At 41.4% G+C, this 17,724-nt stretch overlaps 1 protein-coding gene across 1 annotated transcript in view; it reads left to right on the top strand.

The window, feature by feature from the left end:
- The window catches only part of FRY (FRY microtubule binding protein), a 449,190-nt gene that overhangs the window by 88,366 nt on the left and 343,100 nt on the right, over positions 1-17,724 (top strand). The window contains 1 exon segment of the mRNA XM_030200365.1: positions 13,863-14,002. Within this exon segment, the coding sequence (XP_030056225.1) occupies positions 13,863-14,002 (140 nt within the window).

The following is a 17,724-nucleotide window of genomic DNA, read 5'->3' on the forward strand; positions in this document are numbered from 1 at the left end:
AATCCTGCAGTGCCCGCAAGGTCCCCCTGCTCCGGAAGGCACATGTGACGGCCCGTCTGAAGTTTGCCAGTGAACACCTGGATGATGCCGAGAGTGATTGGGAGAAGGTGCTGTGGTCAGATGAGACAAAAATTGAGCTCTTTGGCATGAACTCAACTCGCCGTGTTTGGAGGAAGAGAAATGCTGCCTATGACCCAAAGAACACCGTCCCCACTGTCAAGCATGGAGGTGGAAATGTTATGTTTTGGGGGTGTTTCTCTGCTAAGGGCACAGGACTACTTCACCGCATCAATGGGAGAATGGATGGGGCCATGTACCGTACAATTCTGAGTGACAACCTCCTTCCCTCCGCCAGGGCCTTAAAAATGGGTCGTGGCTGGGTCTTCCAGCACGACAATGACCCAAAACATACAGCCAAGGCAACAAAGGAGTGGCTCAGGAAGAAGCACATTAGGGTCATGGAGTGGCCTAGCCAGTCACCAGACCTTAATCCCATTGAAAACTTATGGAGGAAGCTGAAGCTGCGAGTTGCCAAGCGACAGCCCAGAACTCTTAATGATTTAGAGATGATCTGCAAAGAGGAGTGGACCAAAATTCCTCCTGACATGTGTGCAAACCTCATCATCAACTACAGAAGACGTCTGACCGCTGTGCTTGCCAACAAGGGTTTTGCCACCAAGTATTAGGTCTTGTTTGCCAGAGGGATTAAATACTTATTTCCCTCTGCAGAATGCAAATAAATTCATATACTTTCCACAATGTGATTTTCCGGATTTAATTTGTGATGTGCTATCTCTCACTGTTACCAATAACCTACCCTTCAATTATGGGCTGCTCATGTCTTTGTCAGTGGGCAAACTTACAAAATCAGCAAGGGATCAAATACTTATTTCCCCCACTGTAGATATAGATATATATGTCTCTCTCTCTCTCTCTCTCTCTCTGTATGTGTATGTGTATATATATATATATATATATATATATATATATATATATATATATATATATATATATATATATATACTGGTAATAGAGCATTCAGCAGTATATATAGATCTATAAATACATCCCACAGCTGCCTTCTTTCAGAAAATAGGTTGAAAAAGACAGAGGATGTGCACAGAGCATGTCTGACAAATGATGTCAGCGCGAACAAGTCAGAAACCTTTGCCCATACTTGACTCACCACACAATCTTATCTAAACAATCTCTCAAACACTTAACTCTTCTGGGCTGTGCAGGAAAGATGTACAACAGAAACAAGGCAGGAGAAAATGCTAACTGTATGAAAGCTATAATTGGTAAATAATCAGAAGTAGTAAAAAATGTACCAGCTAACTTGAAGGGCATATTTCCAAAACCCACTAAGTCCATAAGAGTTGCATTGGATGTAGTGGTTGTTGGAAATAAGCCCTTCATTTGCAAACATAAAAGCAAATTCAGAACCCCCACATGCCCATGTTTCATCATCACTGCGTCAGGGATAAAAATTGTAGAGTAGAATCATCACTACAAGTATGAATGGGTTTGATTGCACTTGATTGCACTTTAGACCACAGCTGCTCCTGAACTCAGAAAAAGCAAAAATTATTGTTGGATTACCAACCAGACCCTCTGAAGGAACAGAACATTTAGTAATTTGCATTATTCTTTGCAACCTATAACTAAGTTATTGGAGTGTATTTAGGTCAAACTTTGTCATTCAATTCTCCTATCTCAAAGCGGATAAAAAGTTCTTTTTCCCTGTTGTGAAAGTTAAGGCAAATAAGGAAATTCTTTGAGATAGTACAATTTAGGTTGCTAGTACAATCATTAGTATTGTCAAAATTGACTATTGCAACCTCTTATACTTGGAACCCCTAAAAATCAACTACGTAAAGTACAATCTGCTCAAAATACAGCAGTGCATTAAATCTTGTCATTGAAAAAATACGATCACATTTGCATTGGTTACCAATAGAGGCAAGAGTTTTATTCAAATTAACATGTATGTTGTTTAAAACTCTAGTAGGAAAATGTCCAAGTTATATGATTTTGCATGTGGAATTCAGCTCTATTGAGAAGATTGTGTTTCCTTCCCCTAAAAGAATAAACGATTGTGTATGCACAGTTATTGGCCTACCAAGCCCCTAGAGTTTGGAAAGATTTGGGTTTAAGTTTAGATTATTTGTATAACTATATGCTATTCAGAAAACAGGTAAAGAAGATTCTTTTATAGAGATTCCTATGTTAATTTTTGTTATAACGTTTATATGTTTATTGTACATTTTATGTTTGTTGTAGTTCCCGAGGGATTGTCTCCGTTACTTAATATTCAATTTTGAACATTTGTAAACCACTTAGAACTTCCTTTGGTACAAGCGGTCTAGAAATTCAAATAAAGTAAAGCTTAAAGGAAGATCATGTCTATGCCGACTTAAGTTTTAAAGTGAGGTTCCTATGGCCCCAGACCTTTGGCAAACTAGTATCTTAGGTTTGATGGTTTTTGCCACTTTGGGAGAATTTCTTGTGTATACTGCCCTTTTTAAGTGGTTTCCCATAGCCTTTTTCTGTGAAGGGGATCTGGCTATTGTGCTCCTGCTGTCAGTGTATTAAACCATCAGCCTTATCAGAGGTGAGGAAAAATAGTTTTCTTCATTCCATCTTTTTCATTTTCGTCTTCTTTTTTTAAACTTGATTTTATGATCTGTTACTGTATGGACTTAGGATCTATATTTTATAGATAACATTGCGTTTTTGCAGTGCAAACATTCCTAGGTTCATAAAATTGGAGTGATTACCAGGACTGTGCAGTTGGTATATCAAACCTTTGACTCCAACTGATACTAAGTTTTACATTTTTTGTTCTGGATCTAAAGTACTGGTAAATATAATTTTAGATCCTGTACAAAGATATTTATAAGTATAAAATTATAAATTTACCATGCATTATAATTTTTTTTAATTTTGAAGCTGGAGTTGGACTCGGTACATTTTTACTGATTCTGACTACCTAAAATTGCTTCCGACTCCTACTCTACAACTCAACACCTCAGCGCTGGTCATTACTTAATTTATACACGTTACTTAATCATATCTACATATACAACCAGTAGATTAGTGGTCTCTGCGCTTGGTTTAAGTTGTTTATTATGAGCCAAGCTATTGTTTGTGACGTGATGCAGAATACACGAACATGTAAAAATCCATGCACTTCTCATATTGTAATATTGCAATCTGCAAGGAGAATTATTTTAAGGTACAAGGGTTGGTGTTTTAAAATACTATAATTGTTATAGAAAAAAAATCTAATAATCAAAAAACCCATTCTCAAACTCTCTAAACCAAAGTATTTAGAAAAAATGTTTAAGGCCCATCATGTGTCAAAATATGAGAGAGTAACTCCACTACACTGGCTCCCGCTCAAAGCTAGACTGTTGTTTGAAACTAGCACCTTAATCTTTAAAATACTGTTTGGCATGTCTCCCGACTACATGCTAAACCTGATTGAACTATCTCCAAGAAACGCAAGCCCAGGAGCAAGGAGTTACTTATTACTTCACCTACCCAACTGCAGAAACATCACCTAAAAATCCATCTACATGGGTGGATTCAGCTACCTAGGTTCCCAAAGTCAAGAAGCATCAACAACTATCTCCAGTTCAGAAAGGAACTAAAAACATATCGTTTTAAGAAAGTTTATGGTTAATCTCCTACGCACAAATGTTTCATAATAAATGTAATCGAATTCCAACTCTAATCCCTATTATCAGTTGTGAGCCACATTGAACCAAAACTTGTTTTTTGATAACTGTGGGATATAAGAATGAATGAATAAATAAATATATGAAACAAAAACATGTCTCAGCGCTACAGCTTCTTCAGTCTAATCATCGGTCCAATTTTTTCTGTATAGTTTGGCTTAAAAGATTCAGGGCCCTGTTTACTAAATTGCGTTATAGGCTCGTTAGCATTTTTAACACGCGTTAACCATGTATGCGCCTATAAAAGCCCTATAGGCACCTACACGGTTAGCGCACGTTCTAATTGTAGGTGCGTTAAAAACGCTAACGTGCCTTAGTAAACAGGGCCCTCATTGTTTTACTATCCAAAAAACCTGATAATTGTCCATATACCCACAAATTCTATAAATAGTGCTAAAAAGTGTGCACACAAATTTCGGCATACACCTAATTTGCATGTGCAATGTAATTGAATAATGAGCCAATTGGTGCCGATATTGAGCAATAGCAATCAATTATTGGTGCTAATTGGCATCAGTTTAAATTAACATGTACATATTTATATGTGGCTCCAAAAGGAGGCACAGCCATGGGCGGGTTATAGGCAGATCAGCGGCATTCCCACAGTTTATTCACCCTCTTATAGAATAAGATGGATCCGTGCCGCGCGAGGATTTACACCAGGATTCAGTTAATGTAAATTCTTGCGCCTAAAGGTAGCTGCAGATCCCAGTGCTATAAGTGCTATTCTATTAATGGTGCCTAACGTTGACACTGTTTTTAGAATACCGCTGAGTACTTTTTTTTTTTTATGCCTTTCTTTCAGGTCCATTTATAAATTTGGTTCATAATAACATAGTAACATAGTAGATGACGGCAGAAAAAGACCTGCACGGTTCATCTAGTCTGCCCACGATAAACTCATATGTGTATACCTTACCTTGATTTGTACCTGTCTTTTTCAGGGCACAGACCGTATAAGTCTGTCCAGCAGTATTTCCCGCCTCCCAACCACCAGCCCCGCCTCCCATCACCGGCTCCGGCACAGACCCCGTATAAGTCTGCCCTCCCCTATCCTAGCCTCTCAACCACCAACCCCTCTTCACCCCACCACCCAATTTCAGCTAAGCTTCTGTGGATCCATTCCTTCTGCACAGGATTCCTTATGCCTATCCCACGCATGTTTGAATTCCGTTACCGTTTTCATCTCCACCACCTCCCATAAGTAGCATAATAAAAAAAGTTAACAAATGAAACACTTAACTTAATTTACTTGATGATGTTTTCTGTGAACACAGATTTCTCCACTCTGCAATATACATTGCCCAGACAGCTTCTCATGTGTTCACTTCTCACTGCCTGGGCAGCTACCCAATACATCCATGTTTTGTGTGGAAACTCTACATTAGGGATACAGATACTATGCCCGATATAAAAAAAAATCATTAAAGGTCCAGTTTTGCTTCATACTTCATAACATGGCTGCAGGCTTTTTAAACAGTCAAATCCAAGATGGTGCCTGGTTTTAAAAAACAAACTGAAACCAGCCAATCATTGAACAGTCACATGACTATCCATACCAGTCACAAAAGAGAAAGCCACTCAATTTGTTCATTAAGTCCTTTGAAAGTAACTGTACTTAATTTGTGTATCCAAAATTGTTCTCAATATGCTAAATGCTGATCTTGATTCTACCCCTCCCCCATCAGCTCCACATTTATAATCTGCCATTTAAGATCAGTGATCTGATGCTGTTGATTTTACCAGTATACCACCACCAGCATTGCAGATGTTTCTGTTCTCAGCTGACTTTTGTTTGTTGAGTCTCAATTTTATACATTGCTTCTTTCTTTCTTTCTTCCTACTTAAATTAAATGACACAGTATAACTATCATATGCACCATATGATGACTCATAGGTAATATCAGCTTTAGATGTGATTTTATAATTATTAGATGGAGAGGTTCAATCAAACCTTCAATGGTACAGGTACATCATGAGCAATTTCCATAAGCAGCATGTTCGTTTTTCAATTGCTGCATCCTGCTTGGACTCTTGCTGGAAACAAACTCACCCGAATTTTTATCACTTTGAAATGCCCTATCAGGGGAAATCTACACAACTTGAGTGTAGTGCCTAAACTGGCCAAAATTACTTAACTATCTTCACCATCTGAGATGTACCAGTCATGTATGGTAAAAAACAAGTCAGTCTATAGGATGTCTCCTCCTCACGATACTGTAACAACCAGTCATGATGAGCATACTTAGATCTCTTGTATGCTTTCCGCAATATGGGCATAGGGCTAGATTCCATATATCATGTTTAAAAAATTGGTGGCGAATTGAAAAAAGCCTAAGTATATTCTATAAATACACCTTAATTTAGGCGTACTTTATAGAATAAACTTACATTTCTGCGTGGTTTATAGAATACACTGAGTCCTTGTTGACGTGACTAAATTTAATTGCAGCCATTTACGCCACATTTTACTTGGTGTAAATGTCGATGCTTAAATTACATGCGGGCTGGGTGTATTATATAATAACGCATATAGATTTTAGAAACACCTATGACCTGCCCATTCCACGCCCATGGCCACGTTCTCTCCCTTTTCAACTATGCAACTTAGAATTTACACGCATCACGTTATAGAATATGCTTAGTTGTACGCATAAATTCTATTGTCAATTAGTGTCAATTGCTTAATTGGCAATTATCAGTGCTAATGGGCTTGATAACTAATTAAATTTAAGTCATACTATATAGAATCTGAGGGATAGTGTATCCATGATCTAAAAATCTGCAAGTATGATCTTCATTTCCAGTTTTAAACTCATTCTGAGAAGAACAAACCCTCTTAATCCGCAAATGCTGACTTACTTGTTGAAGAGCAGCCCTCCCTATAAGGGTGATGGGTGTCACGTCTGTGGTCGTGACCACCCTCAGACTTACCTTATTACGGGGGGTCAGCATCTATGCTGGCTTCTGTTTGTTTCTGTGTTAGTCTTGTCTCTGTCTCTGTGTGCTGATTGCTTCACTAGACCTCACCTGTGTGGGCTATGCCTCTCTGAGGAGCCAGCATCTAAGATGGCTCCCACTTGTTTTGTGCCAGCTTCCAAGATGGCTCCTGCCTGTTCTTCCTATGTGTTCCAAGCCTCTCTTTGGTGTGAGTGTGTTCCCTGCTCCTGTCCTGCAGTAGGTGACATCATCAGTGAGAGCCTTCATAAGGAAGTGCTGTGCTTGCATTCAGGGCCTTTGCATAGTAAGTAAGAGTGTTATGCCAATAGGCCATGAGGTTAGCCTTTCTCTGGGGCTCTTGCCTATCTGCTATTTGTGTCTATGGACTGCCAGTCCTTCCGTGTGGGCTTTTGCCCTTCTGTTTTGTGTCTGTGGACTGCTAGTCCTTCCTTTACCTTGCTCTGCGTTTGGAGTCTGAAGCTTCAGCCATTTTCTCTCGGTCCGTGTTTGGAGCTGCTGAAGCTTCAGACCTGACTCTGTTATCCCTGGTTTATTCCTCTGCCTGCTGCCTGTCCAAAGACTCTGTTAGCTCCTGTTTTTTTTCTATTGTCTGCTGCCTGCCCAAAGACTCTGCTAGTTCCTGATTACTTCTTCTGTCTGCTCTGCCAAGCTTGCTTGTATATCCCGAGTCCTGGTTCTGCCAAGCTTACTTGTATATCCCGAGTCCTGTTTCTGCCAAGCTTGCTTGTATTTCCCCTGCTTCTGCCTAGCTAGTATGTATATCCTGAGTGTATATCCTGACTCCTGTCTCTGCCTAGCCTTTGTGTGCGTCTTGTTCCCTTGGTCTGTCTTGTGTTTCTGGCATAGTGGCTGCATGCAGCTTTCAGTCCGAGTCTAGTATTTAGCCTAGCTTCCTTCGTGTATCCCAGCCCCAGGGTGGGTCCTCTGGATCTTCAGTTCCTGCCTTATCCTGCAAGTCCTGCCGGCCACCCGCACTCCGGAGCTCAACTCCGAAGGAACGGTGGTCAAGCGCAGGTGAAGTTGTTCCTGTTCTGTCCTAGTTGCCTGCCTCAGTACTACTCCAGTCCAGAGTTCCAGTCCTGCTCTTCTGTGTATTCAGTTCCAGGGTGGTATTGCCTGCCGCTGCCGCTCCTCGACAGTGGCCCAAGGGCTCACGAATTCCAGTTCTGCCTCGAGAACCAGACAATGGGTGCAAACACAAATATAATTATTTCTATGTACTGATTTACAGTACTCCATTGTAAATATGGATTCCTCTATTTTCAGTATGTGAGTATCCAAAAAAATTATATCTGCTTGACTGAAAAACGTGTGTGAAATGTAAATTATTTTTTTTACCATGTTCAGCTGTTGCACAAAACTGCGCAATTCTTCCAAAGATGCTGCCTACAAAAAAAATGTTTCTAAAAACTAATTTATTCATATTCCGGCGCTCTGCCATATCTAGAGTAGCAACTGATGTGCAAAAGTTGTTCCCCCCCCCCTCCCCATGGCAATACCATGAATTCAGTGATAGAAAGTGCCTTCAAACAAAAAGTAGTTTCTGAACAAAACAATTTTAGCCAATATGGAGGAATCCATACTGTTTGCTGTCTTTTTGGCCTAGAATCGACATAGGAAATGTTGACACAAATGAGTGCACATCCCTAATATATGCCCACACATATACACAGGTATGTACAAAGGACAAATTTGGAATAACAATGAGGCCTGTAGTGCTCAAATATTTATTGAGAAGAACCAAACAATTGATGAAGAAATATACTTAACCAAAGAATGAGGAAATATTTGATTGACTCAGTATTCAGTATTGTTGTGTTGGAAAGGACATATGTAAGTTTGCACAGGACACAGTGGTTAGATTATGTTGTCAGGTTATTTATTGATTAAAGCAGGAAGGTTAGTCCTAGAGGACAATAGTTCCATATTTGGTCCTGTCATCTTGTCTTGATTATGTAAAAGTTGTGGTATAAATGTAAGAATATTTATTTGTTACATTTATACCCCACGTTTTCCCACCTATTTGCAGGCTCAATGTGGCTTACATAGTACCCTAGAGGTGGGGAGGGCAGGGCAGTTTTTTAAGTAATTCTCTTGGGTAGAAAGTATTTTACCCATATTAGTTTGCTAAAGATTGCTAAAAGCAGAACACACGAAGAAATCTATATGAAGATGAATTTATTCAACCAACAGTGCCCTCTTGGACCTGGCAGATAGACTGCCCTGTTGTTTTCTTGGACTTTTCTGCTCTATACTCTCGTATATACCCACTGAGGTACCTAAATGACTAGAACATTGCTATTTATGCACCTTCCTGCCACCTAAAACTAGGTAGCTCTTTATAGAATTACCTCCTATCGAGGCAATTCTATAAATTGGTTCCTCTATTTAGATGTCCCAATGCCATGCACAGGGGGCCAGTTCTATAATGGCATCTCTACTATTGTAAGTTAGCATGGGCGTGCCTCAGTTTAAATGTGACCATTTCTGCCATTATGAGGGAGTCTATAGGATGCAGCCCCTTTCCTTTAAGAATACTCCCTCACAGTCAGAACCACCTTAAGTCCCATAGTCCCATCCAAAGAGGAAGTGACATGGGAGGGGTAGAGCCAGGAGGGCAGCTGCCAGAAACTGTAAAAGGTGAGGACAGAGTTGGGTTAAGGAGGCTCAGGGAAAGGAGAAGTTGGGCCCACAGTGTATGCCTTTACTACCTACCTGTAACTTCCATAACCTGGCTCAGATAGGCCATATGTTAACTCAAATAGTTGTAAGAATCCTGTTCATGAGGCCTGGCTGGAGCTAGACCAGCACTTGTGACACCTGAGAGAGACTGTGTAAACTGTTTTGGGGCCTGTCAGCCACAGGCCTATGTTCAAATTTCCTCTGAATCTCAAGAGACTTTACCCTTCATTTTCTGTAGCTGTGAAATAAAAGGCCTCAACCTTTCAGTTAATAAAGAGCTGTAACCTTGTCTAGCTGTATAATTTGAAGGCCCACTTTCAACCCTCATTTATATTATCACAGCCATGCTAGTGGCCAATATAAATGAGTGTATTTATTTATTTTTTGTTTCATTTGTATCCCACATTTTTCCACCTATTTGCAGGCTCAATGTGGCTTATAATTTTCCGTCATGACTTATGCCATTTCAGAGTACAGATACAATTGGTAATATATATATAACATGGATAATTTCATGAACAGTCAGGTAAAAAGGGACAACATACAACTGGTATCGTAAATAAACATGGATTACATAATAAACTTAGACCATACGATATTGATGTACGTAACTCATAGTACTCTGTAAGTTATGTGCGTCACTTGGAGACATGCCTATGGCCTGCCCATTTACACGCCTCTGCAGTTATGTGCGGTGGCACTTAGGTACTACCTTATAGCATAGTACCTAGTGTACCTTTGTGTGTAACTACAAATTATTGGCATCTGTGATGCACATAAGTGATGTGTACAGCTAGGTGCCAATTTATAGAATTATCTCTTGTAAGTATAGCTGGTGATCACATCCCACACTCCACCTCAACCTCACCTCAGCACTAGACAATGGCCGAAATATTTAGAATGATTTTCACTGGCAGTGTCCGAATAACGCCTTCAACAACCGGTGGCCCACAGACTTATATGTTTACCGACTGCCAGTAAGTGTAAGTTCTTTTCAATGTTGAGCATATTAAGTATTGATAATACCTTTTATTAGGCATATGAATATCTAAAGATGCAAGCTTTCAGGACTACTGTAATTTCTTGTCTGAGGATGAAACTATAGTAGTACTGAAAACTTGTATTGCTAAAAACAGCTAAAAATACCAGTATGAATGTATCACTTCTGATTTCTTTGAAGGTATTGCTCCATATCGTTCTCTAGATTTGTAGAAGCAGCAGTGCTAGAAAGAGTCGCACAGCGTGCATACTGCAGGAACCAGTTAGATTCGGCTGAATGTGATGTCATTTCTGACTCATCCTCAATATGTAATTCTCTCAGGATTATGTGAACAGTCATAAGGAACTGAAAAATAGGTTAAATGTATAAAAATACTGTTACTTAACCATTTCTGCTTCTCAAATATTAGAGGATGTGCAGTGTTCTGTCAAAGTCGGTCATCTTACATCTAAAATGGAATGTTCCTTGCATTATAAATATGAAAGCATTTAAACCAATGGTTCCCAAACCTGTGATCCCCAGCCAGTCATGCTTTTGGAATATCCACAATGAATATTTGAGTTAGATTTGCATGCACTGCCTCCATTGCATGCAAATTTAGCTCATGAATATTTGTTGCGGGTATTCTGAAAACCTGACTGGCTGAGGGTCTCCCATGACAGGTTTGGGAACCACTGATTTAAACTATATGTAAATCAGTCTTTGATCTTTTGGGGAATTAAATTATTAAATTTCATTTTCTACAATGAAAAATGGTGGCTATTGAATAACCGAGAGCTCAGCCAATGAAAATCAGTACAGGAGACCCAGAGTGTTGCTTCCACTGCCTGGTCATTTCTTCTCATGGTGGTCCTAGGGACAGCCATTCCTTTGGCCCTTCAGATAAGATACCCTTTAAACAAATCTTACATTGAGCCTCCCAACTGCAACTTCTATTCAGCTCCCAATGCTGAAAATTCAGTGTCTCTTGTTTCTGTTCCTCCTTTTCCACTTCCACTTGCTCTTGCTGATATCCTACCTTCTTAACCATCCTGGTATAATTTATAATTGCCACCACTGTGGGATTGATGATAACAAATATGGCTTTGATTGCATTTCTTGTCTTCTGTCCTCCACCCTTTCTCTTTGTACAATTCATGGTGGGCTTGCAGACTACCTTTCCAGTTGTTCATTACATTCTGATTTGTCCCAGCAAATTTCCCCTCATTGGCCAGACCTGCACAAAAATTCAGACTCAGCTGCCTGAACATTATAGTTGAGCAAAGAATAAGTATACTTGAAATTTTACTTTCCCCTTGCCCCTAACTTAAACATGCCTAGACGGATGCCCCTTTTTAATGTGGCAAACAGTGTGCGTGCCTTGAACCCTTCATGAACTTTAGCTGCTCTGAGGGAGGGCAACTTTTAAAATTGGGTAAGTGGTTTTAACAATTATTCTCCAAGCAGGTGCAACTATTAGAAAACAAAATGAGTGAGAAATGTGACATTTGTTCAAAATGAAACAATGAAATTTATATTACTGAGAAAGAGAGAGAAACATGCAGGTCATGACCTAGGCCAGGTCTGTTGGGTGACAGCTTAGCCTGATAAGTTCCTCAATGGCAAGGGGAAATGGCAATAAGGCTGTTGTCAGATGAGGAACACTCGGCTCATCCAGTTGCCTGTACCTGGTGTGTCATCACTACTTGATTTCATCTCCCTCCCTTACCAGTGCTCTATGACTCTTTTTGTAAAACTGTTACTTGAAAAAGAATGTCGAAACAATACCTTCTACCCATGTTCCTGTAATTTCAGAGTGTTTCAAAAATACTGCAAACCTAATTACTATTCTGAGGGTGGAGGAAATAAGGTCTTGATAAAATCAACCCATCATGGGAAAGTGGAATTAGTTCAGTTTATGGCTATCAATACATCTGCTTCACATGTAAATAGGGTTCTCTCTGAATTCAGGACTGTTCCCTTGAGTTCAGTCCATGTAAATAAAAAAAAAACAGTAAAGGTAAAACATTATGTTAAACCTCATATCCGGATTAAGCATCTTTAGCTAACAAAAATGGTTTCTAGCCTTGTAGAAAAGCACTATAAGGGTAGAACAGAACTAGAGCAGTCAGGCAGAGATAGCATTAAGTATTTGATCATTAAACACTTTGATTCAAGATTACATATCTACTGGCTTTCTACCAGCGTTCAGCAAATTAGGCTTCATGGCTCTAAAAATAATGAAGTTGGGTTGCAGAGTGTGTTCCAGAATGAAACCTCTCTGTCCAGTGATATTGCCCAAATGTTACTGAAGAATGGAGTGGGCAATTTATACTGGCACTTTGACCATGCCTACGTTGTGCTGGTTTTGAGAAAAATTACTTGGTAAGTTTCCCTGTGAGTATTAGCATAGGGTATGTGTGCTGAGCATACCTCCATTCTCTGCATCTGCCATTTTGTGTAGGGTGGTCAAGGAGGGTAAAATAGCATATGTACTTTTGAAAATGTTGTGATCATGCACTATTTTCCTCCATTGACCTAAATACATCCCCAGGAATACCTCCTTGCTGTCCAGCTAAAATTGTGTGCTGTGAAAGTCCATGTATAATTTTAGCCTAGCAAAGGCTTGTCATTGTCAGGCACTACAGTCTTAGACTATAGTCCATTTTAATGCAGCTCTGAATATTCTGCAACTTTGTGCACTGGGCAAAATTTTATATGCCGTTTGCCGGTTTTCAGGCATTTTAGCAGAACTGGCATTATTTATTTGCTCTTCTGAGCTTCCAGTCTAATTGGTGCTTGCTTCCACAGTAAGGAGAGAGGAAAGGATTTGGGATTTAGCTCACACCTTTTTCAGCAGTAGCTCAAAGTGAATTATATTCAGGTGCAGTATTTCCTTGTCCAATCTTAGTTTGTACCTGAGGCAATGGAGGGTTAAGTGAGTTGCCCAAGATCATAAGGAGGCATAGTGGGATTTGAACTGTTTCCCTAGTTCTCAGCCCACTCCTGTTACTATTAGGCTAATCCTCTACTATTCAGGTTAAGTATTTCTTCTACCTTTGCAACATTCTCCCTCTCTATTTCTGTCTTCTATGTCAGATATACATGTAAATGTGCCTTTTCTTTGCAGGCGTTGGTGCCAGTGACTCAAAGAGCTATTGAATATGGTAGTGGGCATGGGAAGGTGTTAGGGTGTGCAGAAGCAAAATATTTTCTGTTCTTTTTCAGATTTTTGGGGTGTTTTCATTATTGTTCATTTCACACATTCATAGTAACAATGTTCTTATTAAAAATGAATTAGAACATGTGCAAAATGGATTGTAGCCTATCAAGTTATAGTGCATTAAATCGATTTTCCATGCACTAAAATTGAGACGGGCTAACGAACCAAATGTGTATGAATGAATGCACATCCCTGGAAAGTGTGAAGAAAAGACATTTAAAAGCAAACAAACAAAAAAAACATTCATGGTCTTAATGTGTTTCTTCTCCTGTAGGTTATAAGTTCAATGAGCTCACTGTCTGACTATTGCCTGCCTTCCATTCTACGTACTTTGTTTGACTGGTATAAGCGACAAAATGGAATAGAAGATGAATCCCATGAATACAGACCAAGAACAAACACTAAATCCAAAAGGTACCTGTTGAATAGAAAAGCCATCAAAAATTGTTAACCATAGAGCAATGCAACACTTGTGTTAACATCAGCAAAAATGTTCTCTGTTATCTGTAAGAAATAGTTGTGGCATGCTGTTGTATTTGTTTTCCTCTGTTAGACGGCAATATGCGGACACTAGTATAATGTACAGCACAGTTTTGGTTACTAGATGTTTTGACAGTCATCGTGGTCCTTGAATGGGTTGGCCACGTGGTCTCTTTCCTTATTTACCATCACTATGTCACTAAAGGAATTGAATCATATCTGGCTATAGAGCCTGAGCCTTGGAGCTCATTTTCAATGCACTTAAAGTTCCATAGGTTACTATGGAACTTTGTAAGTCTTAGTGCTTTGAAAATATGCCTCAAGATGCCTTAACAGTTGGCCATTATTTCTCTGACATTTATCTAAGTGTGGTTCTAGACAGAGAACCAGAGTCTGAGTGCCGTGAACATACCTAGATAGAACCTGTGTTATTCCATTATAACATAAGCTGTAAAACACTGCATGATGATTGTTAACTGGATGAAAAAAAAATTGCACATGAGATCCCTTAGGGAGAGGATAGGCAGACAGGATAGGCCATTTTGTCTTTATCTGCCGTCGTGTTTCTGTGTCTCTATTATGTTAATTTTAATGGGAATGTCTTATAAGATAACTAGTTAACTGACTGCCTTTGAATACACCCCACAAAGGTTAATTGGATGTCTTTGGTTAGTTAACATTAGGTTAGGATAGGTATTTCCTCAATCGGACTCAACTGGTTATCTTTAATCCCATAATGATGAATACTGGCACTATCCATTATATTTTATCCACATCTCCAGTATCCCTCTCATCCCTCCTCCTTTGAACCTGTTAACTTTTAGCCAGACAGCAAGTAGTCCAGCCCAAGGTCTGAAAAAAGTCACTTAGAGGGTAATTTTTATAGACAATTTTCCTATGTAAAATGCTTCTTACAAATCAGATAACAGTACAGGCTGTGCAAGCTGGTGCATGCTTATAGAGTAGGCATCCTCAGGGGAGGGCTTTGGTCAGAGCTTGGGCAGCACTGGAATGTATATCTTCCCCTGGATTCTATATATAGTGCTGAAAATTGTGCATCTAAAATTGGGTGTGTGCCAAGTGCGCATTTTACTTGCGTAACGAGCTGATAACTAGCAATGATTGGGCTCTAACAACCAATTATTGCAGTTAACGGGCTCCAATTAGGATTTGCATGCGCATCTTGCTAAGCATTATTTTATAAATATCTGTATGCAAATCTTTTAGAATGCAGCTGAAAAGAGGGTGTGGCCATGGGAGGGGCATGGGCGGGTCAGGGGTGTTCACAAAAGATGCCTCAGTATTATAGAATTTGGGGAATCTACGCCTTACACACCAGGATTTACACCAGGCCAGGGGTGTAGCCAGACCCTTCAGTGGGAGGGGGCCAGAGACCGAGGTGGGGGGCACATTTTGGTCTGCCACCCTGCCGCTCCCCACCCATTGCTGTAGCAAATACCTTGGCAGGCAGGGGTCGCCAACCCCTGCCAGCTGAAGCCTTGTTCAGCGCCGCCGCATTGCCTGCCCTACTCTGTCTTCCCCTCATGTCCTGTATGCTCCTTTTAGTGAAATTAAGCAAGCTTAGTTTCACTAAAAGAAGCATGCTGGATGTGAGGGGAAAACAGAGCAGGGCAGGCAATGTGGTAGCGCTGAACAAGGCTTCAGCTGGTGGGGGTTGGGATCCACGCCAGCAAAACCAGGGGTCCAGAGGAAATTTTGGGGGGGGCAGGCCCCCGTGGACCCACGTAGCTATGCCACTGCACCAGGCTTCTATTGGTATAAACCCTCGTGCCCAAAGTTTGGCTTGAGAATGTGCTCTAAGTTCTATTGTATAAACGGTGTGCAAGCACAGCACCATTTATAGAATAGCACTCTGCGTGCATTTTTTTCAGCACCCAAATTTGAGTGCCATTTACTGAAATTAGTCCTTTATTTGTTACTATATGCCTGTTCTTGAACAGGTGTTACATAGTAACATAGTAGATGACAGCAGAAAAAGACCTGCACGGTCCATCCAGTCTGCCCAACAAGATAAACTCATATGTGCTACTTTTTGTATATACCTTACCTTGATTTGTACCTGTCCTTTTCAGGGCACAGACCATATAAGTCTGCCCAGCACTATCCCTGCCTCCCAACCACCAGCCCCGCCTTCTACCACCGGTTCTGGCACAGACCGTATAAGTCTGCCCAGCACCATCCCCACCTCCCAACCACCAGTCCCGCCTCCCACCACCGGCTCTGGCACAGACCGTATAAGTCTGCCCAGCACCATCCCCGCCTCCCGCCACTGGCTCTGCCACCCAATCTCGGCTAAGCTCCTTAGGGATCCATTCCTTCTGAACAGGATTCCTTTATGTTTATCCCACGCATGTTTGAATTCCGTTACCGTTTTCATTTCCACCACCTCCCGCGGGAGGGCATTCCAAGCATCCACTACTCTCTCTGTGAAAAAATACTTCCTGACATTTTTCTTGAGTCTGCCCCCCTTTTTCTTGAGTCTGCCCCTACCTTCAAGGTAGGTTCAATTTCTGCAGTATTTTGTGATACTCTTTTCTAAGATGCATAGGTGTCTGTGTCTTTATAAAATACTCTAAACATATGCATCTACCTGCCAAATTAACCTGGTTGCCCTGTTGTAAAATTACCTTCCAGCTCAGTCAGAGCCAAACTCTACCAGGCTTATGACACCTGCAGGCTGATGATCAGAAGCAAACGCGGGTGCTAGAGGCTATCAGAGCCATACTAGCGTCCACGTTTGCTACCGCCTCATGATCAGAGCCCTTGAACGCATGAAACAACGTGCTCATGAGCTCTGATCAGTGGGCAGCACGCCAAACATTGGCCCGCTGCCTGCGGCAAACCCTATGCCATCTCTGATCTGGCATTAGGGTTTGTGGAACATTAGGGAGGAATGAGGAGCCCTGTCCAGCATGCTAGCAGGCCCCTCCACCCCCCCAATGTAATTCCTTCCTGCAGGAGCCCCCACCCCAAGCCAGTGACAGAAGGGCTTGGAGGTCTGGTGGACCTCCAGTCCCTCTGCCCCCTCCCTGACACACGTTCATGGGGGCTGGAGTCCAGTGGATCTCCAACCCCTCTAAATATCCCCCTCACACCCCAAAAATAAGCCCTGGAGGCCCAGTGGACCACAACCTGGTGGTCCCCCCAACCTGGTGGTCTAGCGACTCCCTTCCCAACCCCCCTGTACATTAGTGGTGGAGGAGGGGGGTAGTACACTCCCTCCTCTTCCAGTACTGGCTTGAAAATGGTTGTTAACAGCCCTGCCCAGTGCATCCTGGGATGCGCTGGACGGGGCTTTACCACCTCACTGGGCATGGCTGTGCACCATCCTTCAAGGTGGCAGTGGAAGAAGAGGAAGTGTACTACTCTCTCTTCCACCACTAAGGTACGGGGGTGGGGGAAGGGGGCTGCTGGACTACCAGGTTGAGGGGGGTTGCACTTGTGGCCCACTGGGCCACCAGGACTTTTTTTTGGGTGCTAGGGGGGCTGGAAATCTACCAGATCTCCAGCCCCCATGAACTTGTGTCTGCCTTGGTCAAGGGGACTGGAGGTCTACTGGAACTCCAGCCCCCGTCTCACTGGCTTGGGGTGGGAGTTTGGGCGGGGGGCACTAGGTCACCAGGACCTTACAATTG

Source organism: Microcaecilia unicolor, chromosome 4 (genome assembly GCF_901765095.1).
Source record: "Microcaecilia unicolor chromosome 4, aMicUni1.1, whole genome shotgun sequence".
Lineage (NCBI taxonomy): Eukaryota > Metazoa > Chordata > Amphibia > Gymnophiona > Siphonopidae > Microcaecilia > Microcaecilia unicolor.